We start from the raw sequence: 24,897 nt of genomic DNA, 5'->3' as shown, positions 1-24,897 counted from the left end.
TACCATATGAGGGAGAAAATGACTTTTCCGTTGAATATATAAGGTCTAAAGAAAAGTATCCTAAACATTCAAAAAAGCTAATTTTAGGCCTAATTAGGCCTAAAGAAAAGTTTTTAGGCCTAAGGTTAGCTTTTATGAATGTTTAGGGTACTTTCTGTATAGGTGAAACAATGACCTGTGACCTGTGCCCTGTGCCCTGTGACCTGCGTTTTGTACCTGCCGTGCAAAAATGGCATTTAATCCAGCAACAACCGCTACTTAGCGAAATATTTCAAGATCCCCCGATCGTTTCGTACAAAAGGGGCAGATCCTTAAAAGAGCCAAACTCTAAGCCTGCCAAAACAGGTGGATAGGATTTGTGTAGGCCTGTCACCCCCATTGTTATCACAGATCAGAGTGCATGGAAGGGTAATCTTGATCCTGAGCGTTTAGTTGGCGCTGTATCATTACACAGTTTATTTCATGCTCTCCTTACAGCCAAACTCCGTGCACATAACCTATCTTCTGAGGGTTGCTACTTCATTCGGGGATCAACTGAATCGGTGATAGGTTTCAGGAGTTCCCTAAGGTCCTAAGGATCTCAGTGTTCTCGGTTCCCTTCTATTTAATATTTGTGTCAACTATTTCTGTGTACCTACGACAAAGATCAACACTTATGCTGACGACAACCAGCTCCATTTTAGTCATAAGCTACGGATGAGTAAGGACGTCAAAGTACGGTTAGGGATGAGTAAGGACGTTAAAATACGGCAAGGGATGAGTAAGGACGCTCAAGTACGGCTAGGGATGAGTAAGGACGCTAAAGTACAGTTAAAGATGAGTAAGGACGCTAAAGTACAGCTAGGGATGAGTAAGGATGCTAAAGTATGAGTATGGCAATGGTTGCTTGAGACCATTATATGACAGAAAATTTCCGAACCATGCGCCAAACTTGACCATCTCCAAGTGCCCTTGGACGTGAGGGGCCTGGGGTGGCGGTTGCTGCGATCAGTTCCATTGCGCATGCGCACCTCTTTCGTGGACTCGAAGCGCCAGTTTTGAGTGAGGAAGGTCTTTGGCTGACAGTGTGAAAACAGTTCAATGCAGATGGCAAGTTTTTCTTTTAAGCCGATAACTGGATTATACAGTACTTGACTTCTGAATTAATATGCTTCGGGCAAGGTGCAATATATGCACGGAATCTATTCAAGATGGGGCAGCGTGCTGTCCTTGTATCTTTTGATCTCCTACTTTTCACGTGCTGAACCATAAAACCAGAAATACAAGGAACAATTTGTTTCCTAAGCTTCGTGATGATTATTAAAAAATAGCTCTGAAATCTGACGTTTCGATGTCTTAATAAGACCATTATTAAAACTATAAAAAAATTATGCGATGTGTGGTAAGTATCATACACAACGTGTATAAATATTTTGCCTAATTGGTTTATAAGACTTATTCACAGTCTTGACAATGGCGTCATGGAGACACCGAAACATTGGCCTTCAACACTATTTTTTGCATGCCTATGCATAAGCCATTCGCTTTTGATGTTGATTTTGATTATGATATTTGTTGTTACTGTCATTCTTATTGTTGTTGTTGATATTATTATTATTATTATTGTTATTATTATTATTATTATTTATTCTTTCAGTCATACAGGGTTAAAACCACTCAGGCTTAAATGTCTTGTCAACAGCAGAGATGTATGCGTTACTTAAGAATACAATAATTATTTTATGTAGAAAATCTTCCTAATAAACTAATTACACCACTGCATGTACAATGCTGTTCCATCATTAGGAAGCATGATTGCTCGTTGACTTAATAAAGAAATAATAATTATTATGATTTGTGATTCCTTAACTCATTTTGCAGGTGGTCATGTTTATCACTTTCAATGGTACGTGTTTCTATTTCTTTTTAAGTTGAATGTGAATTCCAGAGCCAAATGAAAGTCACCAAGGAACCAGATTTACTCACTATACAAACAGTTAATTATTATCTAAAAACGTCTCGTCAACAGCCTTAACAGGTGGCTGGAGCAAAGCCGGAGCTGTCCAACATGTCGAAAAAGTTCTTCAAAAGCAACATTACTGTTCTTTGACTTGGCAGATCTGGACAGCTCACACAATGGAAATGATATAGATAGCCTCAAGGTATGAATATTGTTCCCAAAAGTGTGACAATTATTATAAAAGACCAGGGCAAAATTACAAAGTAATTTGAATCTCCTTCATTGGTTGTACTCTACAGTTTCCTAAATTTTACTTTATCTTTTCATTTCATACATGTACCAGTAAAAAACTTTTTGCATGTTCATGTATTGCAGTCTGTTTATCAAAAAGGCTACTTGATTGCATGCCCAGGCTGTACTGTGCAGATTTAACTTACATGTAAATAGTAACCACAGTGAGTGATGTACATGTATGTATATTTGTGTTTTATTGCTTTTACAGGGTAGCATTGAGGAACTGAAATCTTTCTTAAATCAGAAAGGTGAGCTTCTCTTGATCTCATCAACCTTGTATAATTATCTGATAATGCATGAAGTTTTTTTATAGTCATTTTGGCAGTGATAGTTTACATGTAGATGAAATATACTTTAATTTAAAGCAACTTAGACCTGTGTTGTTGTGTGTACGTGTTGAGTACGCGTTGGCCGACGCGTTGGTGGGATCGGATTCTTAAATTTTACCGATGTTGGTTGTTATTGTTACAAACATTCCTCTTCAACATAGCTTTTCTAAACTTCAGCAACTAGTATGATTGTTGATTTTTGTCTTAGCTTTAAGTGTTTTATCTTGTTTTGCCTTGCCTTCAGATACAGAAATTCGTTGTTTAAAACAAGAACATAAGGTATGAAAAAAGAACTTCTGTAATAAATTATTATTAATGGTCTTAGTTTTCCTATATTTCACTACCCTGCGAGCAGAGGCCCTTCGATCTTCCTAGATAAGTCGGGAAGAGGAAGGGACCTCTGCCAGCCGGCTCGACATTTCATGTTGAGCATGCGTTAAAAATTCAAACGTAACGTATTCGGGAGTCAGTCACGCCTGACTAGTAACCGCAAAACCACAAAACCAAAACAAACAGTAACGGATATTTTCGAACAACTCTGGCAAACACACGACAACCAAGGAATCATTTCCTCAAGATAGTTCAAGTTTTTAAATTGCCATTTTAATTTTTACTGAAAAAATTAATAGGTTTCTCAATTCTGATAAACTAGCTTCTGTAACCGACATACGGAAAAATTCTCATGGGAATTTAGACAGTTTAAAAATTGTCACGCTGTTGTAAATTTAAAAAATATTGATGACGCGTGGCGATTGATCATGCGCACAAATAAAAAAAACAGGTTTGGCAAGTTGAAACTGGACTGACTCATCCATTTCTTTGGATGAGCGGCAAATCAAAGAAAGTCGAGCCGGCTGGCAGAGGTCCCTTCCTCTTTCCGACTTATCTAGGAAGATCGAAGGGCCTCTGCTCGCAGGGTAATATTTCACCAAAGAAACTAAACAAATTGTTCACAATGAAGTAAAAATATTTCATGATAGTGTAAGTCGACTATTTTAAATGAATTGATTATGGTTTCAGCCAATTTTGTTCATTTGATTTGATGTAATTGTAACTTTTGGGGTTATGATTGAAAAATCACTTCCTTTTTTTCTGACTGGCACCTGACTGGCAAAAGTTTGAGCTTCGATTTTTATCTAAAGGCTGTTTACTTTGAGTGTACCGTATGTTTTGGATTTCACAGTCCTCCATTACTCACGTACAAACTGACTGACTGGACCTCAGAAGCTCTGATCTAGAGAAAAGTGACTTCATTTACTTACTAGCTTAAAATTTCAGTGTGTAAATCTAGCTTATTACTGTACATATGCAAGACAGAGTTTAAAAGTCTGAAAGCTCGAAATGCCCATGCTGGATATTAATTCAGCTGTGTACGTATGCATTGCATTCTTAAACAAGCGAGTCTTTAACATCTTTTTCTCCTCAATCCCACTTTCTCAAGATTTTAAAGTTGGTAATGGCAGACCATTAAATAGGAAAATAAACAGTTAAAACTTGGGTTACTTAATGTTTAGTTAACATAGTTTTGAAATCCAAAGAAAAAGAAGAATAATGATTTTTTGGTCGTAGTAGCACTTTAATAAGACTTTAAGGTTAAAAGAAAGGAAAGGATAAAATGAGGTCAGTTACTGTAAATTAATAAAAAGCATGTTTCATTCTTTTGTAGAAAGACCTTGCTGAACAGACTGCATTGCTACAGAAGCAAAATTGTAGGTGATGAAATTGACAGACGCTTTCCTGGACTAGATTTGTGATCTCACTGTTATAGACGAGACTGCTCGCAGTCCCTTCTGAGTTAGTTGAACTGCCCACTTTGGTCACACAAGCGAGCCAATGGGAGAATGGTGATTGAGCAACGACTATAGGGACTGTACAATCTTCTGTAAACAACACGTTCAGAATCTGCTAATCTAAGGAGTGAAAGTTATGACAGATGGTTCCACCGTTTTTATTGCTAATGTAAATAAACACTAAACGGCGTGGGAATATCTATGTGCATGTTGAATGCAATCAACTATTCGGAAAGGAACCTTCCTTCACAAATACTGTACATTTCTTTAATTTAATTTAATGTTGGAATGTTTTGGCAAATTTCAACGGTGTGATGTTTGGGACAAGTTCTTGTTTAGAACGGATGACTCATCATCTATCATTAAATCAGTGAAGTCAGAATACAGAGCTTGTTCTGCAGAAAAGATGACTCAATACTTGTTTCAAGCCGTGTCCTTCAACAAATTCCCCTTCTTCTCAAAGGCAACTACCCATAGATAATCGTTTGACCGAAGGTGGTCTTCGGTGATGATGCGACAAGGAACTATTACCACGATTGATGGCATTTGATTTGGGTCACTAGTATTCCTTAAGATTACAAAACTCTCATAAAAATGGTCTTGCCGAAACCAGTTGGTAGCACAGCCGTGACATACTTGCCCGATAGGAGAGCTTCAAACGCAAGTTTCTGTTCTTGTTTGGGTTCAATGTGTTAGCCACTTAATCGAAACCGCAAAAGCAATATCGTGGTTCTCTTTTCCTTGGGAAAATTGAAGACAGATTGGCGTCATCATCTGACAAGAAGTAATTAACTTGCCAAAAAAATCTGACATTGGTCCATTGTCAATGGACCAATCCGAATTTCTTGTTGCTGGTGCAACAGGAGCTTCTGAATGCATCAGTTACCGAAGACCGTACAGTCCCTATATATTTGCTCAATCACCATTCTCCCCTTGGCTCGCTTGCATGACCAAAGCGGGCAGTTTGACTAACTCAGAAGGGACTGCAAGCAGTCTACCGTTAGACTGTAGCAAGCACAGGAGGATGTACAGTAGTTGTTATTTGTGGTTCAAATGTTCTCCTTGTTCAGAATTTTTTTAACCACTACAATTCACTACTTGCACAAATCCCATAATACACCTCTTTTACCCCCCAAAAAATCTGCATAGGCATTGTTTTCAACTTCTCTTGGGACATTTCATGTCCCAGGAGAAATTGCAAACAATGGTTATGCAAAAGTCTTGCGGGGTAATAGAGGTGTATTATGGGATTTTGCAAGTAGTGAATTGTGATTTTCCTTGGTTTCAGAGTATCATAATGAATAAATTTAGACAAAGAAAAATCAAAATTGAACTGTTTCAAAAGAGTTTAAACCACAATATAGTCACTTCCCACTCATTACGCATAGCTTCCATTTCATGCTCATATTTTTTTACTTTTGTCCAATAAATGAATTTAGCACCTTGATACAGCTTGCTGTAAAACTGAGGGAAGTGTACAATCCAATTACTCAACTTGTGCTTAGAATTCCAGTACATTCTTGTGTGTTACTGAGATTTACCATGTCATTGAAAATGCATTTACAGCCAATAAGAATGTAGCCTGAAGCTGGTTTCTTTATGTTGTTTCATGTATTCCTCTGAACCTTTCCAATGACTGTCTTTGTATTTCCTTCGTCATAGGGAAAATATCACTTGTAATCCTATTGTACACTTGCAAATGGTGAATAATTGACTTCCTAGCTCTTAATTTTTATCACAGACAGTGAAATTGAAAATGTTAAAAGCCAATATGAGAGGAAACTTCAGCTTGAAAAGACAGCTACTGCTGGGCTTAAGGTATTCACTTTCTTATTTTCTGCCTGAAAATATCACAACAACAATATTATAAAGCTGTGGTTATTTTGTTTATTTTTACTTTATTATGTTTGAATCTCATATTTACATTGTACTGATGAAACTAGACTCTTTAAAGTTGTTTTTGTTTGCATTGTACTTGGTCCTTTTTTTTTAGCACATTCTGTTCCTGTTAACACATTCTTTTCTGCAAGTTAATGACACATTTTATTGTGTAACAAATCATGACAAGCCAGCATAATTAACACTAAACTGCCGCTGATCTGTCTGATTTAGTGAAGCAGCTAGAATCGGGTTCCAACAAAGAAGTAAAGTTAGCGCACTTAAATGTGTGCAGTTTGAGGGCCAAGATGGAAGAACTTACTCTTAGATATTTGCAACTATCGTGCGGATTCGAGATCCTTGCAGTTACGGAGACTCATCTCGATAAATCTATCTCTGATTGGGAAATTGTTATTTCTGGTATGAAGTTTATTAGACTTGACAGAATTGGACACAAGGGTGGAGGATGTGTACTATATTATGCTGAGCAATTACGAGCTTTTCATCGCAAAGATCTTAGATCTTTATTCATAAGTGGCATTGAAGCCGCATGGTTGCAGGTCAATTTTCAGGGCTTGTCTGTGCTGTTTTCAGTGGTCTACAGACCACCTGATGCTAACCAATTCTTCGATTTAATCATTTCCCCTCGGGAAAAGGCCTGGTTAAAAACATCAAATATGGTTTTATTAGGGGACTTTAATTGCGACTTAAAATTTTCAAATGACGATTGCGGGCTGAGAACCAACGTGGGAAAGTTATGTTCACTTTTCAAAATGTTCAACTTGCGAAACATTGTGACGGAAAACACATGAGTTACACTGTACATCAACATCGTGCTCTTTGATAGATCTAATTGTTACAACAAGAAAAGGTCTCATTAGCACCTCTGGAGTCTTCCCTCTGGGAATTTCTGACCATCACTTGGTTTATGCCACTATGAGACTAAAGAACAAAAGACCGCCCCCTAAATATATTAAGACAAGAAATTTTAAGAAATTAAACTTGGACAATTTTAGATGCGACATAGAATTTGCACCTTTTCACATGCCATCAGCTTTTGATGATCCAGACGATGTTTTGTGGATGTGGCAGACATTGTTTATTAACATCTGTGACGAACATGCTCCGTGGAAAGAGGTAAAGATCAGAATCTGGTCCACACCCTGGATAGATAAGGACATTTGCTGCAAGATTAACTTTAGGTTCAAGCTTTTTAAAGCAGCCGTGTCAACGAAATGCCCTGTGTTGTGGCAAAAATAATAATAAAAAAGCTCGTAACAAGGTAACAGCAGCCTTAAGAAAAGCTAAGGCAAGTTATTTCAAGAAAATGTTCCAAGAGGTGAAGAAATTGAGTGCCTACTGGAACCTGATCAATAGGGCTACATGTACAGGTCCCATGTAACACAAAAGCACTATCGGTCCCCTTAGAAGAAATTATGCCACCTTACCCTAGTCTGACAAGGAGAAAACACGGCTGATAAATTCTTTTGCTCCGAACGGAGAAAACTTAACAAGCACCCTTCCGGCAATCTCAGACAATATCCAAAATAATGCAGATTACAAAACAGGATGATTTGTCAGATTTATCAATGACAAGTATAGCTCCTATTACAATCAGTGAGCGATCTGTTCAAGAGAAGATCAATAAATTAAAGGCCAACAAATCAACAGGGAGTGATAGCATTTCATCAAAAACTCCTAAAGCTGGCGGGCAACACTATGGTGCCGGCACTAGTCGATATATACAATTACAGTATCAACAGAAGGGTAGTCTTCTCTTCCTGGAAGATGGCAAGACTAACTCCTATTAATTTTTTAAAAAGGGCGACAAGACAGACTGTGGTAATTATAGACCAGTGTCCCGAGTAAAATCTTGGAAGCGGAAATTAATGATAGACTAGTGAAGCATGTATTTGAGCACAACCACCTGATAACTGACAAGCAATGGGCTTATAGACGAGGCCACTCTACTGAACTTTTATTAGTTCATATGACTGAGATATGGTGTATGGCATTAGATTCGGACAGCATTGTTGCGGCGGCTTTTGTGGATTTTAAGAAAGCTTTTGACAGTGTGTCACATGAGATCTTACTTTAAACTTGAAAGTAACTTTGGAATCAATGGAGGTCTATTAGAATGGATAGATAGCTATCTGGGAGGAAGAATGCAATTTTCAGTGTTAAACGGAGTCAAATCAGAGCCACTACCTGTAAGAGTCACCAACAACCTACCATCTACTGTCGGTTCGGGGTTTTTATTAAAGTATGCCAACAATACCACGATATTCTGTATTGGTCAGTCGGCAGATTTAGCCATCGCCCTGTTAAACAAGGCTTTGCAAGAAGTTTACTGATGGTGTCTAGCAAATCGACTGACACCACATCCAGGAAAAAGTGAAGTTACTGGTATGTTACTTTGCAAGAAAGACACCATAGGACGTCTTCCCCCACCCGACGCTCCTAGGAAACGCGGTCTTGCATTACGTCACAAAAACCCGTCTGCTAGGAATGACTGTAGATAATAGACTTACCTGGATACCACACATGTGTTGGACTTAAAGAAAAGCTTTGCGAACAAACTGGAACTATTAAAACGTTCCAGGTTTTTGCCTAAAGATGTCTGACTGAAATTCTATTTTAGTGTAATTTTATCATCTATTATGTATGGCCTTGTTTTGTTGGGTGTGTGCTGTAATTAGGATATTAGATCAGCTCAATTGAGACTCTGTTGTAGGGTTACTAGGATTATTTTTTATTTACCTAAAGATAATGGCATCTCATCGAGTATTAAACTTTGCAAATTGGATTACAATCGGGTTATACTCTATTACAAAGTGGAAATTTTAAAGCTATTTTATAAGGCAAATAGTACCTAACATTCTTCCAGACTGCCTTCCTAAGAACATCTTCAGAAAGAGAGAAAGTTCTTACTCATTACGTGGGAAGAATGTAGCTTTGATCCCGAGATACAATTGCAGATTATTGAGGGACTCTTTAGCCTTTCGTGGGTTAGCCCTCTGGAATTTAGTTAACTGTAATGATAAAACTGACAATTTTGCTTTTAAGGAAATCAAAAAACGACTTATTACGAAAGAATATTTTTAAAGACTTTCTCTTGGACAACTCAACTGCCTCCATTTCTCAAATTAGAGAAAGTGATTACGTATATTTTTAGAATTTAAGATATTAGATAATGCTTTGTCCTTAGCTAATAGTATTTTTATATTTAATATTTAACATGTAATGTTTTGTATTTTATATTTTATATTTAATATGTATCGATACACAATAATAAATGTATTTTATTATTTTTCTGTATTTTTAACTAATATTTCTAGGTCTTGGATTAAATACTTGTACACAAGACCCCACAAGCTTGGCAGCTTTAACTCTTATCATGTACACATGTAAATATAGGCTTTGTTATGTTATTTTATATTATGTTAACAAACAACTCTCACGGACTGAAATTTTGCATCCAAATAGAAACAACTGTCATACTTAAAAGACAAAGAAGCAGAACTTGCCATTGCCCAAAGTCAAGCTTCTGAACTTAGGGCATCACTTTCAAAGTTAAAGAGGTGAGTAACATGAAAGATTTTTCAAAAGCTGTGTAGGATGTTCAACATTTTTCCATTTCCAACACTTTCCTAGCAGTATCATCATTGTTGTGTCCTTGCCCATTTTGCTGCTGTAACTATTCACACTTGAATCAGCAGCATGCATGTGTGAATGTTTGGGTGTGATCTACATGTCAATTATAGCCACGAGTAATTATTTATTCTGCATCAGTTAGAATGGTTTGAGCGAGTTGTAAGAGGTATCTGGCTATTTCAATAAAACAATTTTACTTCATTGTATGTTGTGTAATCTCAATGTTAAATGTCCAATAATTGTACCAATGAATCAGGTGCAGGCATATTTAAGACACTATTACTGTATGCAAACACAACATTGTTCACTCCTTGTGATGAGTTATTATCAACCCATACATTGTAAATGTTGTTTTGCAAATTAATGTGTATTTATCTTTAGTGACACTAGCATACCAGTACTTGAATTAATCTGCTCTTTGGTTGTTACTTTTGATAGGATCCTTTTCCTTACTATTGTCTGTCCTGTTACAAGTCATTCATAAACTCTAGTGTTTTGGCTTCAGTATGAAATTACTTGATGAACAGCACAACTTGAACCTTGAATTTGCTACACAAAGTTATTGTAGCAGTTGTTATTATTATGTGCCCTGTTCTCAAATTGATCTTATCCAATATAATTATCCCTTCCAAGTAGCAGGTCATAGCAAATGACCGAAGTTTCTTTGTTTGACTTTCTCCTTTCCAATTAGTTCTCTAGCACTCTCCTCAGTATCCAAGCCATTCCAAGCGAGGCTGTTTTTTGTACCAGTGGTACAGCCAATTGAATTCCAAGTCTTTCAGTCCATTTCCTAAAGTTGCTAGTCACACATTCAAGATGCCCTATCACTACTGGTATGACTGGCACAGTAATTTTTCTTATGTTCCAAAGTCTTGACAATTCTCCCTTGAGGTCCTGGTACTTTCCAATCTTCTCTAATTCCTTTTCATGGATTCATACTTGCAGCATAACTTCCAATGCACAATATTATTATTATTTTAATTTAATAAAAGTTCTGTTGTTTCTGTTGTTTTACAGGATGAGGGTATTGATAGATGAACATACAAGTGAGGCAGAGGGAATGTTACGTGATTTGGACTCGAAGTCATTTCCTGAAGTCATTGTTCAGCTCATTACATTGAAAAAGTAATCTTGTTTTTATGTAAATTAACCAGTGGAATACTTGACACTTCATTGCAGGAAAACAATATAAATTTTAACCCTTAGGTTCTTAGAAGATTAAATACCGGTAACTTAAAATTTATTTTGTTTTGCCCAAGTGACAGAAATATGAAATATCTAATGCTTCCTTAATTCAGTTTTGTAGAGAGTAAAATGACAAAGTCTTTAGTAAAGAACTTTTTTTGTTACATGTAGTTGGAAGGACACACCACGGTAAGATAAGTACAAACTTGTTTGCAGGAAGCTGGAGGAAAAGAGACAGAAGTGTAAGGAAGCAACAAGTACATCTGAGATGATTAAGAAAGAAAATAACAGAATAAAAATTGAGGTAAATTGGTGTCGGTAATTTCCTCAAACTGTTCTGCATTGTTGTGTTAACATAGGGAAGACCAGGTTTGATGGTTATTCTATATCATTCTTTTTGTCTCTCAGCATCACAAAATATAATTTATTCAGTAACATTAAATTAAGAAACTCAAATCCTTCATCAGTATATCTTATTACAATGTCTACTTGGTAAGGTTTGAAACACAACACATTTTGGTAAATTGAACTGATAATAAATTGAAATGTCTATCTACTGTACTCGTAGATAAAAAAAATCCTCTCTTTTTTATCATAACACCTGTAGTTAACTCAACTTGAAATGGAATTGAAGAAAAGTAGAGACCAAATTAAAATGGCAGAGGAAGATATTCAAAGGCTGGAACAGGAGAACAGTGTAAGTTAGCATACGTCTGTTTACAAGATCAAATGCTGCAACTGACAGGTCAGTTAACTGAACAAAAGTGAGTAATGAGAAATGGTGGCATCAACAATGGCATTGCTTAAGACCATTTACAGACAGACCACATTTACTGTTTGACTGGGACTCTACTGAATGCATTACATACAGTACTAATTAGTATCAGTGGATCATACTGGAAAGCTGGTTTTCTAACTTAAGACAGTGACCACTAAACCAATGCCTACATGAACAACTTCCCACACCCTACAAACGACCCATGGACGACATCAACAACAGACTGACTGACCTGCTTTACGAAAAATAGATGTACAGACATTACACTGAGGAAGATAGTAACAAACCAATCACTGTTTATAGTCTTCACAGTCAATTATGTCAATGCTTAACTGACAGTCGACCAATAACATTGCAACTTTGTAGACCAATCACATCATAAATCAAAGTACATGTTCCAACTGCCTTTACTTGAATCACTTGACTCTTAAGATGACTTCTGCTCAGGTTGTTAGGTACGTCAGTCATTGTAACTCAAAACAGTCCTTTCCCAGGGCTACACTCACCTGGACAATCATACTTCACAGTTATGATTTTTATTTCTGGTCACCTGTTTTGATACATCATTTGAGTATTGAGTACTTAAGTATTGCATGTCTGACTTACATGTGCAGGTGCTCAGCTAAAAACTCCTTCTCTTCGAGAAGAGGCGATGGTGAGCGCTGGGGATTTGGGAAGGATCTTGTATGACTGTGTAGCCTGATCCTGGAGTGGTAGTCTTTGTTGCAGGTGGCGCAGACGTGCCTTGTGGAATCGCGTGCAGAGGCTACGCATTCTTTCCTCACTGCTCTCCTGCATGTAGCCTCAACTCTAGCGTTCGCTTCCGCCTTCGAAACCCCCACTGTGACACTTTGCCGCCATGTATCTCAGTGTTTGGCGATGTCCTCCCATGCACTGGTGTCGATAAGTGCAGATCGCAAGTCTCGCTTGATGACGTTCTTGTTCAAACCATCGAAGGCGTCACTGAATGAGCAGTGATGGCATTCTCAGTGAGCCAGCATGCTCCAGGACCTCGGTGTTGGTGACTCTGTCCTGCCACCTGATGTGCAGCAGGTGCTGAAGGCAGTGGAGGTGGAAACGGTTGAGTCGGCGCTCTTGTCTGGCATAGGTCATCCACGACTCGCTGCCATAAAGGAGGGTCGACAGGACACAAGCTTGGTAGATGCACATCTTGGTCCTTTCGCTCAACAGGTCATTGCACCACACTCGCTTGTTGAGTTTGGCCATGACAACAGCAGCTGCTTTGGCGATCCTGAAGCTGATCTCAGCATCGAGCAAAGTTGAGCTTGACACGGTGGAGCCCAAGTAGGTGAAGGTGTCCACAACCTCCAACACTGTGTTGTTGATGGTGATGACTGGGGGGGACTCAGCACCTTGCGCCAGGATGTGATCACACTGTGACTCGGGGTAGACTTTCGAAGCAAGGCTCTGCAGACGGCTCAAGGTGACCCGAGCAAAGACTTTGCCAACGATGCTCAGAAGAGAGATGCCAGGATAGTTGTTGCAATCACTATGGTCACCCTTTTTCTTGTACAGGGTGACTATGTTGGCATCTCTCATGTCTTGGGGGATGTGACCTTGCTCCCAGCACAGGCAGAGGAGCTCATGAAGCGGTTGCAGGATGTTTTGCTTCCCATGCTTCCAAACTTCTGGTGGGATACCGTCCCTCCCCGGTGCCTTGCCACAGGTGAGACCGTCAATGGCTATGCTGAGCTCTTCCAGTGTCAACATGTTGTCAAGCTCCTCTATGACTGCCAACCCAGGCAGGGCATTGACCTCTCCAGTCTTTGATTTGAGTTGGGCTGTTTGATGCTTGTTGGGCCAGTGGCAGTTTTGCGTGGCCACAGTCTGCTGCTAGCTGGATTTTGGCGCATAGGTTCTGCCAGTACTCGTTGGCACAGCGGCGCGCGGTCTGCTGGGCCTTGCTCCTAGCTGCTCAGAGGGTGTCGCGTGTGCTTGGGGAAGGGTTGCCAGCATTGCTTTCCTTGTGGCCTCTCTGACTGGCTGCATTTCTTCCCAGCAAGCCTCGAACTAGTCAGATGTGTAGCACAATCACCATACCCAATTGGGGGTGACTGAGAAACATTTCCTGATTTATTCAGTTTACCGTCTTCAATAAAGCTATATTTTTGCTGAATGCTAAGGTTATCCTTGTCGATTAGCATCAATGCTGTGCTCTAACGGCGCCCGGTCGCCTGAGGCGACTAACATTTGGCTTCGGGCGACCGAAAATATTTTCTTGGTCGCCCGGCCGGGCAACCTGCTGGTCTTGGTTTCTTGATTTACAGTCAAAAAAAAAAAATAAATGAAAATGTTGTTCAATCGGGCGCGCGTTGATATTCGAAGGTCGTTCCACGTGAATTCATGTGTAACATAATCATCGACTTTGATTGTGACAAGCTGCACAGTTTTCGATTTTAACCGCTTTTCTAAATAGCATTATAATTTTTCCTTTAAATTAGGATGGCTCGTTATTTAGTTTTTCAAAAGGAATTGTTACTTCTGCTCTGACAGGCGTAAAGTACGGTCGGCGATTAATATATCGCTAAATGAACCCGGGAGTCGTTTTTTCAAAAGAAAATGTTGTTCAATCGGGCACGCGTTGATGTTCAAAGGTCGTTCCACGTGAATTCACATGTAACATAATCATCGACTTTGAACTTGACTAGCTGCACAGTTTTCGATTTTAACGGCTTTTCCTATAGCATTAAAATTTTTCCTTTAAATTGGGATGGCTCATCAGCTAGTTTTTCAAAAGAAGTTGTTACTTCTGCTCTGATAGGCGTAAAGTACGGTCGGCGATTAATAAATCGCTGAATAAACACGGGAGTCTCTCTTTTTATGCTAATTTAATATTTTAGCAGGCTTTTTACTGCCGTGTCTGCGAGGCTAAAACATAACTTAAGATTGTTTTTCCAGTAAAACACGATGTATAAAAAAGAAAAGATAGGTTTATTTTTTGTGATTGTTTTAGAAACGGGTATAAAATCTATAAGTCCTGCATTCTCCTTGGTGTCGTGACAAGTTATTACGTATCACGCACTAAAAATAAATACACAAAGGCCAAATCGACCGAATCCACAAAAGGCCATTTGTCCTGAACATTTCACCGATAACATAGGAAAGAAAATACTTCTGTTCTGCTCTTAAACGATGACTTTCCAACAAGATGACTTATGCAAGAAAGATAATAGTTTTGGGGCGGACGCGGGTTTCGTTGCGGAAATTCATGGCAGCTTTCCCGTGAAAGCCGCCACGGGATCTCAGTCATTTGTCGCAAGCGAATTTCCTTTTCAACCTAAATGATAAGTAAAAAGAATAGTTTTCTTATTTTTGACCGAAACATTTTTATAAAAATTACCTAAACCGACCTTAATCTTACTTACAGTATTGGACAGTATAGGACAGTATTGATCTACCGTAGTTTGTAATTTGTGATTCCAATTTTAAACTCTGTCTAAAGAATTTCTAAAGAATTAAGTATACAGAGTTCAAACGAAATAGTGTTATCTTTGGTATATGTGTACTATTCATTTAAAAAAAAAATAGTTTTGCACTGCTTCTGTAAGTGTGAATTAAATAATTATTTGTCTAGAAGTGATGATAGGTTTTCAGGAGGTCAAAGGATATGATGTTTCATGAACATAAAAACAATAAATAAATGCACATAGTTCCATTTGACTTGTTACGAAAACAGTTTCTTTAATTTTTAATAATTAACTGACTGATTTATTAGTTTGGGCGACCAACTAGGAGGCCCGGGCACCCCGGCTAAAATGTTTGGGAGCCCAAAGGGCTCCCCGAAATTTTGATTCGGGCGACCATCTTTTAGGCCTGGGCACCCAAGTTAAAACGCTTGGGAGCCCGAAGGGCTCCCTGAAATTTTCCTTAGAGCACAGCCTTGAGCATACAGGGTGTAAAAAGGGTAAGCGACTTTCTTTTCTTGAGAAAACAAAGGAAAAGGATAGAAAAATAGGAAAATTTTGAGTGTAACGCATAACACAATTTTTAAATTGAAAGTCTTCAAAACCATTTTTCAAAAGAGAAAGCACTTTTGTGGATTAACGGACAATAACCAGTGATAACACGCAGTAAATACTACATATGAGCCAAATTTCAACTGTTCAAGTTAATTAAAACACATTAAAAAGATTCAAAATTCCGTAGTTTCCTTACTGTAACGCTGTGTTTTGGAATTCTGGCGCTCACTAGGTTATTGTTTGAAACAAGTCTTCAATTATTGATATCTGTGGGTTCAAATCCATCTCAACTAAATGCTCATACCTTGTGATTTAACTTACAGAAAAGTTATTTTGAGGGATCCAATAAATGGTCTTATTTCCATTAAGACCGGTGCAAATTACTCTTTGCGATCTGGCAACGAATTCCTTTTAAATTTTCCTTTACGTAAGTCCTATTCTACACTTGGTGACCGTTCTTTTAGTATGGCTGCTCCTCACGTTTGGAATTCACTTCCTTCCTTCTTTAGGAAAGCCACCACAATTAACAATTTTAAGAGTCAACTTAAAACTTATTGTTTGAAATTAGCATATTTTTAGCTTACAGGAATTAACAATTTTATTGGCACTTTGAATTCATGTAATTAATATTAAGTTAACTTACAAATCTATTTAATGAACATATTCTTAGCTTATATGAACTGATAAATTTTATTGGTATTTTAATCCATGTTAAGCGCATGCGATCATTCTGTCATGAAGCATGCGCTATATAAGTTTTTGAGTTATTATTATTATTATTATCCACTAGGAATGGAGAAATCACTTCTCAAAACAGTCGCTACGCTTTTTCTGTTCCGCAATAGACCACTTTCGATATATTAAAATTCAGTCCAAAACAAAAGGCATCATCTCGAGGCTCTGGGGAATAAACTCATACAAATCCTTTTATTTATTCCCCAGAGCCTCCAGGTGATGTCTTTTGTTTAGGACTGAATTTGGTCTTCGAAATTGGTCTATTATGCAATAATATTTTTAAAGACCACTTCTTTCAATGTTGCTCATGATCCAACCAAGGCATAACTGGGTTCCAACCAAGCATTTTCTGAATGCTCACAAGTTCCCCTAGCTATTTCCACAGTTTCGTCATCGTAGCTTTCAGGGTCGTGAAAATATTAGCCCTTGACTGAGTCGCTACGTTTTTTTTATATGCCGGGCCATATTGAACCAAGTCTTGAGTGCCAGTAAACATCACAACCTATTTCGCAAAGAAGCCATGATTTCCATGTGCTTCACAAGGCTTGTTAACCTTTCCTCTTTGGATATTATTGGGAAGTCCACAATGTCTTTTCAGGGGCAATTTTCAGGAAATTGAGAAAGACATCTGCTTTGACCTCAAATTGTAAAGTGGAGCAAAAAAGTTGAGCAGAAAGCCAGCATTTAGGGTGTCAATAGAAGTAAATGAGGGGATACTATCCTCCATGTGGTGAAAGCTTTCTGTTTTTACTTTTGTTTGCCTCGAAATTGACTATCTGTATGAAAGACCACGCCTGCAAGGGGTCATGGGTAAATCAAAAATTCAGTTTTAACAGACCAAACTTTAATATTTTCCGAACAATTAGAAAGATATGAAAGTCTGGGTGTGAAATAAGCCAAAATAAGTGATTTTCACCCCAATAAACACAATTTCACAATTTTTAGGTATGTTAAAGCAATTGGTATGGTGATCATGCTACTCATCTCATCTTCTTGCATTCTTTCTTGCTGAATGCAGCCATGGCTGAGTCGTAGATGGCATTACGGAGGTGAGACCATTTGGCATCCGAGTTGCTGGTTGTTGGTTGTGCAGCAAGTTTCTCCTGGAGGGTCTCAGCGAAGCTCTGAGCCTTAATGGGTTTCGGAAGTGCCACAGGTGTTGATGCATGCGCAACCCTTGGTCTTGGTGTGGTGGAACCTTCTGAGCTTCAGCCTGACCTTGCTTGCAACGAGCGAGTGGTCCGTGTCACAGTCAGCACTGTGATAGCTTCTTGTGTGGAGGACACTGCTGAGCTCTCCTAGTGATGATGAGGGTGTCTCCAAGACACTTTGTGCAGCTCCTTACACTTAAAGTAGCTGTTGGTGATGCAGAGGCTGTGGTGACAGCAGAGTTTGAGCAAACTCTGCCCGTTCTTATTCATCCTGCGGATGCCAAAATGGCCAAGGCAGGTAGGCCATGCTTGCCAGTTGGTCCCAACACTAGCGTTGAAATCGCCTAGCAAATATATGCCCTCGGAACTTGCGATTCCAGATAGTGTTTTCTGCAGAGCCTCGTAGAATTGATCCTTGGCTTCTGGGGTGGAGGACAGAGTTGGGGCGTAGGCTGATATCATGTTCACAAAGGCCGCAAACGTTTTCATGCGAAGGGCAAGAATTCTCAATGACCCTCCAGAGGGGTTTTTTGTGGTGGCAATCAGTGAGTTCCTCACGGCAAAACCTACACTGTACTGCCTTGGCTCGTCCTGGGACAGGCCTTGCCAGAAGAAGGTGTAGTCTCTTTCCATAAGCGACCCACTGTCGGCCAGCCAGGTTTCCTGGAGACAGGTGACGTCAATGTTGAGTCGTGCCAGCTTCTTGTTGATGATGGCGGTCTTGCGGGAGTCGTCCATTAGCTGAAGGTCAGCGGAGAGACCAGGGCACATGGTGCAAATGTTCCTGCTTGCTTGCGATTCGAAGAGCTGGAGTCTTCGTAGTTTTTTGCTTTTCACGGCTTGGTGCAAGTACTTGCTCGCTTGTTGGGAGGGTCCCCTAAGCTCTATGCACCCAGTAGAGCAGGCACCTTACTGGCTGGGGGCTGCCCAGCTTGAGGCGGGTGGTAGCCACCCAATGAAGCTGTGAGGGCTTCTCCCACCGGAGTTGCTGGGCTGCCCATACGACATTGTTCCCCTCTCGGTGTCACTGGCTGGGTCCAAAGAAAAGTAAAAACCAATACTACTAGTACTTGAAGCTAGTTCCACTGCAGAAGCTGCTGGAAGGAAGTGCTGAGCACCAGCCATCCGCCTTAGGGGCTCCACTCCGGATATCCTTGATATTTCCTACATTCTTCATCATCATAATCTACTTGATGTTGCTTTTCACCTTGGGTAGGTAGAACGTTGTGTGGTATGTTTGCCCTCCATTTCAGTCTGTTCAGAGATTGCAGATCATCGTGTCTTGACACTAGCTCTGAACAGGTTTTGGGAGGTGGTCCTTTGTAGTTAGCCCTTCTATCTCAAAGCGGATGATATGGTTCATCCATTTGTCACTTCTCATTTCATGTCCATCTTACTGGAGGTGTCTCCACCTGAGAGCTACATTCATTGCCAAGCCTACAGTCGATTCCCAATAACCCGAACCCTCGCTAACTTGAACCTAAGGCTAACTCGAACTGAAATCGATTTTCCCTAGATTTCCATCGTACGTATACATATACTGCAATTTTACTCTCAGTAACATGATCCTCCCACTAACGCATAGCAATTTTTGTTTCCATTCAGGTCATTCTCTATTTATTTTTTTACCCTTGATAACTTGAACCACGCCTGTCAGTACATGGCAAATGAAAAGAAACAGTGTGCCACAGTCCAAAGCATTTCACTTATTTTGAAGCAGACCTTCTATCTTTTTTGCATTATACTAAATGTGCCAGTCTAGTGCCTGTGCCTTCATAAAGGGTGGCTGATTAACTCCTTACTCCCGATAACTTAAACCTGTATTTCAACCCAACTTTTTGTAAGGCGCAGTTCTCCCCCTCCCCATTCAATGTTGGAAGCTAACACAATAATTTCCCACTAAAACTGTTCAGTTTTGGACAACATTGAATCAGGGGAGAGAAGAAGACTTCATATGTGCTAACTTTCCCCACAGTTTTGTCTGGTAGGTCTTATCCAGCTAAGCCTGATTGTTTGTAAAGAACACTTTGTTTTACATTACCATCTTCCTTTATATGGCACATCTATATCAGTGATTACTCATTCCCATTGTAACCGTGACATTCAGTGATAAAAAATTAAATTAAGTAATATGTGAATAACCATGTGTTGAAATACAGGTTTAAAACTTCAATGCTGGTATGTTTAGTTACCGGTTGCATGCAGCAATAATTATTTTCATTTTAATTTAGTCAGTCATTATTTTCTACTTGACTTATTATATAATTACTGGATGGTATATCTTTAAATTATATCATTCCTGTAAATATTAAGTTTTCCTGAGTTATTTTCACAATTTTTCTTCACTAACTGCCTAGATTAGCCTATGCTATTTGCGGGCTAGTGTATCTTTTGTTACTTTTTAGGTAAATGTGCTTTAAATAAATTTGATTTGATTGATCTTCACATCTCTTCTCTTTTATTAGAGTTACAAAAAGAAGTTGACAGCAATGGAGAGAGCTTTTGCATCTACAAGCCCTCGAAGTAGTGTCATTGGTCGCCTTATAAGAGAGAGGTACAACAATATTATGGAAAAGTACGGTTGGCGCAATACAATAGTGTGAGGGCTTCCCTTTTACAAAGGTCCACTAGGTTTGATGAATTGCTAGAATTATTGGTATTTACCATATGTAGACCTACATGTATTCTCTGCACAAAGAGGTTTTTTCTTCTTGTACCCTGGGCCTGGTTGTTCAAATGCCAATTAACAATAATCCCAGATTAATATATAGATTTAGCCAAGTCTTAAAGCAGAGCTCCCGTTTCTAACCCCAGAAAGCAATATAGTTTATATGGAAATAATTATGCTTCTGCATAAGGTACAAAATTAATCGTCATTAGTGTATACAGTTTACAGTGATCAAACACCTCTGAGCTGATAGCAGTAACCAAACAAGCCTTGCAAACCATAACCAACAATTTTAATCAACAACTTAACTAAAATTACATGCAGAGTAATCTCTTTCACAACATTTTCGTTTGACTGATAATCTTTAAACCCTCTCTCTTCAGTTTAGAACAACAGCAAAAATCTTCCTAATTAGAAAATGTAGCTACAGAGTAGTAAATTCGCCAAATACTCGACTGCAATTTCAGAGTCCAACAAAGGAGCTCACGACTGGACATCGATTTCACAAAAAAAAAACTATAAATGTGGTTGTTGAAATATGCCAGACTCTTTGCCAACACGGAATTGCAAACATTTTCAGGCCTTCTTCGTTTTTTAGCAAGTTTTACAAAATATGCAAGGGAGCGACGCAAGGAAAACATTACCTGAAAGCTAACCGTTGTAAATAGGTTTTGCCTCTCGCTCCATTTCTCTCAGCTTTACAGAGTTCTTCATTGAAATTTTCTCTTCTTCTCCTTCCTTGGCTTCTCTTGAGGCTTTCTTGGAACAATCCTGTCCCCAGAGGCTCTCCTTCCTCCCCACCTTCACCCCGACAGTCTGTACGGGCAGACAGCGTATGAACGTATGTGATGTCACAACCAAAATTTCTCGCATGGATAGATTTCCCAAAAAATCTTACCCATGGTAATCCGCTGGAGTTTGGTTTCTGTACTCCCCAATGCTGTTCAACACTGATATTCAGCAAAACTTCACATTTGGAGAAGTCAATCTTGAAAAACAAAGACAAGCAAAAGAAACTTTCACCAAAAAGTTGAAAACATAAAACAAAAGTTTACACTAATCCTAGAGTAAGTTAATCGGTTTTCAAACAAAAGCCCAGGTTTTAACTTATCATTGAAAACCACCGGGCTTCACCTATCATGGGAAATGTGAAAGATTAAAAAAGGCATTGATTGGCCACTTTTGTTTAGCAATACTGCCCATTGTTAGGAATGAGGAGCCTTCTGCCCCCCCCCCCCCCCCCAAGTCAAGAATTTGTAGCTACAGTCTTGTAATCTCTTTTGCCCTGATTTGAATTGATTTGTGGTCAATATCCTAAATGAGGTTACTTGCGCTCAGCAGAAACTTTGGATTATTATGCGTCTGAAGCACATAAAGTTTGCTATTAGAACTCTCTTAAAATTATATGTGATACAATTGCTGTAGGACAAAAAAATGAACACATCCCTCAGTAAGGGGTGATGAGATTATCACGAAAATCATTACTGCACTGTTTAGAATAAAAAATATTGCTGTTAACTGCAAACAAAAATTCAAGTCTCTATTGTTTCATTGAGGGGCTTAGTCTCAGTATGCCTCAGCTTCTTATTGTTCTGATTCATTCTACTTTTTTTCATAGTCCAGCACCTGTAGATATTAAGAGACCCAGGCTCAGTTGCCCGTCAGAAGATTCAGAAAATGTCATTGTGGCAGAGACACCATCACCAAAGCCACAAGAAAGAAAATATGAACTCAAGAGTATTGCAGAAGAGTGAGGGCCAGAAATAGTACATTTTAGCATTAGTGCAAATTTCACATGTACATTGGAAATAGCATGACCTGATTGCTTATACCTGAAGCAGTTATCGCCTTAGTCTGATTTATAACAAATGCTACTTTTTATGTGATGGAGAATGTATAAAATTAAATTTTCATATATTTGAACTGAGGTTATGTCATTCTAAGTAAAAATGATCATCACAGTTAAAGTGGCAGTGTCATGGATTGTTAGTAAAAATGTGGAAAGCAAAGGAGACCTTTTTACCGATGGTCAAACCTCACAAAAACCATTGCTAAGTGTTTTTGGTTAGGCGTAGCCAAGGTTAAAATGAATGCCATCTTGCAAACGTCGGGCCGACGTTTTCAAGTTCTTCTCTTGCATCTTCTAAGATGAACTCGATTTTTATTTCACTGCGGTGATCCAGAAGCAATTTTGGAATGAAGAAGTCACTGAAAATTGAATAGCACATAAGGCGAAGCCGAATGGGCTATTGACCCGTGGCCCTTGAGGGCTAGGGGTCTAATTGTTTTAGTATCACCCAACTAGTTGGACAGAAAAGACAATAATACAGTTAGCAAATGCAAGTTGAAGAAATATTTATTTGGGGATAAAACGAAAGAAAGCGTCACGCTTTTCGCTACTCGAGGACTATTACTAATAGTCCTCTAGTAGCGTAGCCAATCAAAATGCAGGACTTGGATTAGTCCACTAGTTGGGTGATACCAATTCCCATGATACTAGCCCTTTTAATGAAGCAACTTGAACATGTGCAAATAAACAGGCTTGAAGAATACTCAAATCCCCATGACACGTGCGATTGTGCTGCACTTGCTCTACCATCTGAGTTATCATGAATCCATCTGGGAGATACCCGCTGCGCATCCGGACATGTAATTCGAGCCAAGGTCAAAAACCTATCGGGGGTTTTGTCTGTCTGCAGCGCAGGCTATCTGGGAGATGGTAACTTGCAAGTTCGTATTGTATGACTGTCCCGTAATAGGTGACTATGATATGTCACATATTTGAACTGTGGTTATGTCATTCTAAGTGAAAGTGACCAACTTCAATTATGATCACGTTCTCTTAGCTACTTTTTATGCCCGTCATTTTTCATTCTTCTGCTTTTTTTTTTTTTGTACCTCTACAGAATGGGATTGTCACTAGTCAAGACATCAAGCCTGGCCTCCCCATTTCAGAGAGCTCCTTTAAAGCCAACACAACAACAGTCACGAAAGGCCCCAGAGCCAACTGGTGCATCAGTGTATAGGCGAGGCTACGATGGGCTAGGAGGACATACTAAGTTTCTTGCTCCAACAAGACCAACAAAGACAGCAGTACGTAGAGTAGCCAAGCCAATGGGGGTATCAAAGTTTATCAAGCGCAATACGTTTGCCTATACAGAGCCCCCTCTACCAGTAATGGACTTAGACTCCACTTGAACAGCAAACTGAATACGAGTAACAATCAACTGCTCCGCGAAACGTTTTCTATAGTTATTGTTCATTCGCAGTGTTCATTACTTCTGATTTACTTCACAAAAAATTGGCAAATTCTGCTCCTTTGACTAATTGAGGTAATATCTGACTGATTTCATTTAATCTGAATTACTCTTTTATGTTCCAAATCACCCTATTTGTTTCATGAAAAATAAGCTTTCCTTCAGTTTTCCCCAAGAATTTTTAATTAACCCTTAAAAACTACAATAGCCCTTGTTTGATATATCAATACGCAGAAATCGCCTCAGGGCTTTTTCAAGCAAATTTCATCTAACCCTATCCCGACAGAAAAGAATATTGATACTCAGAGTTATTCCAAGGTCTGATTCCATTTTCATAGACTTCCATCTCTTCTTTGTGCTCACAGCATTTTGCTGTGGACAGTGCACTTGTCATTGCACATTTGATTCAGTGGTTTAGTGACACGTCATGAACCTGACCCAACAAGTTCCCGTTATGTAGTTTACTGTATCTCTTTAATTGTCTCAATAACGATCTTCTTCTTCTTCTTCTTCTTCTTCTTCTTCTTCTTCTTCTTCTTCTTCTTCTTCTTCTTCCTCTTCTTCTTCTTCTTCTTCTTCTTCTTCTTCTTCTTCTTCTTCTTCTTCTTCTTCTTCTTCTTCTTCTTCTTCTTCTTCTCCTTCAGAGAAATTCCGATCCTCTCTGATGTCTAGTCTTTTTTCGACTTCAGAATTGATTATAATTGGAAAGAAACCTCGGAAGTATTTTTTTATTCCAAAGCATTAAGATGAACGAAGCAACAAGGATAGACTACATTTTACCCGCCACTGGCAGGCTTATTTTAATCGTTTTCGCAGGTACTAAAATCTGTAAATTGATTTAGTGTATGGTTAATAAAAGTAATCGTATTTTACTCATTTAGAAACGGTCGGAATACAAAAGAATAACTTCAAACTGGGGGAAAATGTTGGCGATTAAATTTGTTGGTGTCAGAAAAAAAGAACTTCCAATTGCGTATTTTATTTTCAAATTTCAGGTTTGCCGCCATCTTCAATAACTGAAACAGGTGTTTTAAAGGTGGCAGACACAAGGGGTCATGTTGCAGGGACATGTCACAACGACAAAAAACTTGTGTAGACCTGTGTAGTGCAGACTGAGGCGACATTTAGAAGGGACATTGCATAGTCTGAAATTTCAGCCGTCTCCTCCCTAACCCTAGCACAGAGTCCAACTTGTTGAACATCATGGGACACGTCGTGGGGACAAAATATACCCCAAATTGGCGTTGCACAATTATATA

At 38.9% G+C, this 24,897-nt stretch overlaps 1 protein-coding gene across 1 annotated transcript; it reads left to right on the top strand.

The window, feature by feature from the left end:
• Window positions 1-1,023: 1,023 nt before the first annotated feature.
• Window positions 1,024-24,509, top strand: LOC138051977 (E3 ubiquitin-protein ligase TRAIP-like). The gene is made up of 14 exons (XM_068898321.1): window positions 1,024-1,211; window positions 1,861-1,885; window positions 2,009-2,141; window positions 2,442-2,481; window positions 2,807-2,841; window positions 4,229-4,271; window positions 6,094-6,170; window positions 9,717-9,811; window positions 10,902-11,009; window positions 11,286-11,373; window positions 11,677-11,766; window positions 20,179-20,267; window positions 22,000-22,131; window positions 23,288-24,509. The coding sequence occupies exons 1-14, from the start codon at window positions 1,148-1,150 to the stop codon at window positions 23,577-23,579; spliced, it is 1,311 nt and encodes a 436-aa protein (XP_068754422.1). The 5' UTR covers window positions 1,024-1,147; the 3' UTR covers window positions 23,580-24,509.
• Window positions 24,510-24,897: the final 388 nt, after the last annotated feature.

Source organism: Montipora capricornis, chromosome 6 (assembly GCF_036669925.1).
Source record: "Montipora capricornis isolate CH-2021 chromosome 6, ASM3666992v2, whole genome shotgun sequence".
Lineage (NCBI taxonomy): Eukaryota > Metazoa > Cnidaria > Anthozoa > Scleractinia > Acroporidae > Montipora > Montipora capricornis.
Note: the sequence above shows the minus strand (reverse complement) of the source record. Positions and strands in the feature narration are given on the sequence as shown.

Bases quoted from the DNA above. Each gene is read 5' to 3' on its own strand.
- LOC138051977 (XM_068898321.1), top strand. From the start codon at position 1,148: ATGCTTCGGGCAAGGTGCAATATATGCACGGAATCTATTCAAGATGGG. The intron at 2,142-2,441 runs GTATGAATATTG...TTGCTTTTACAG, and splicing joins ATGATATAGATAGCCTCAAG to GGTAGCATTGAGGAACTGAA. The intron at 20,268-21,999 runs GTACAACAATAT...TTTTTTTCATAG, and splicing joins GGTCGCCTTATAAGAGAGAG to TCCAGCACCTGTAGATATTA.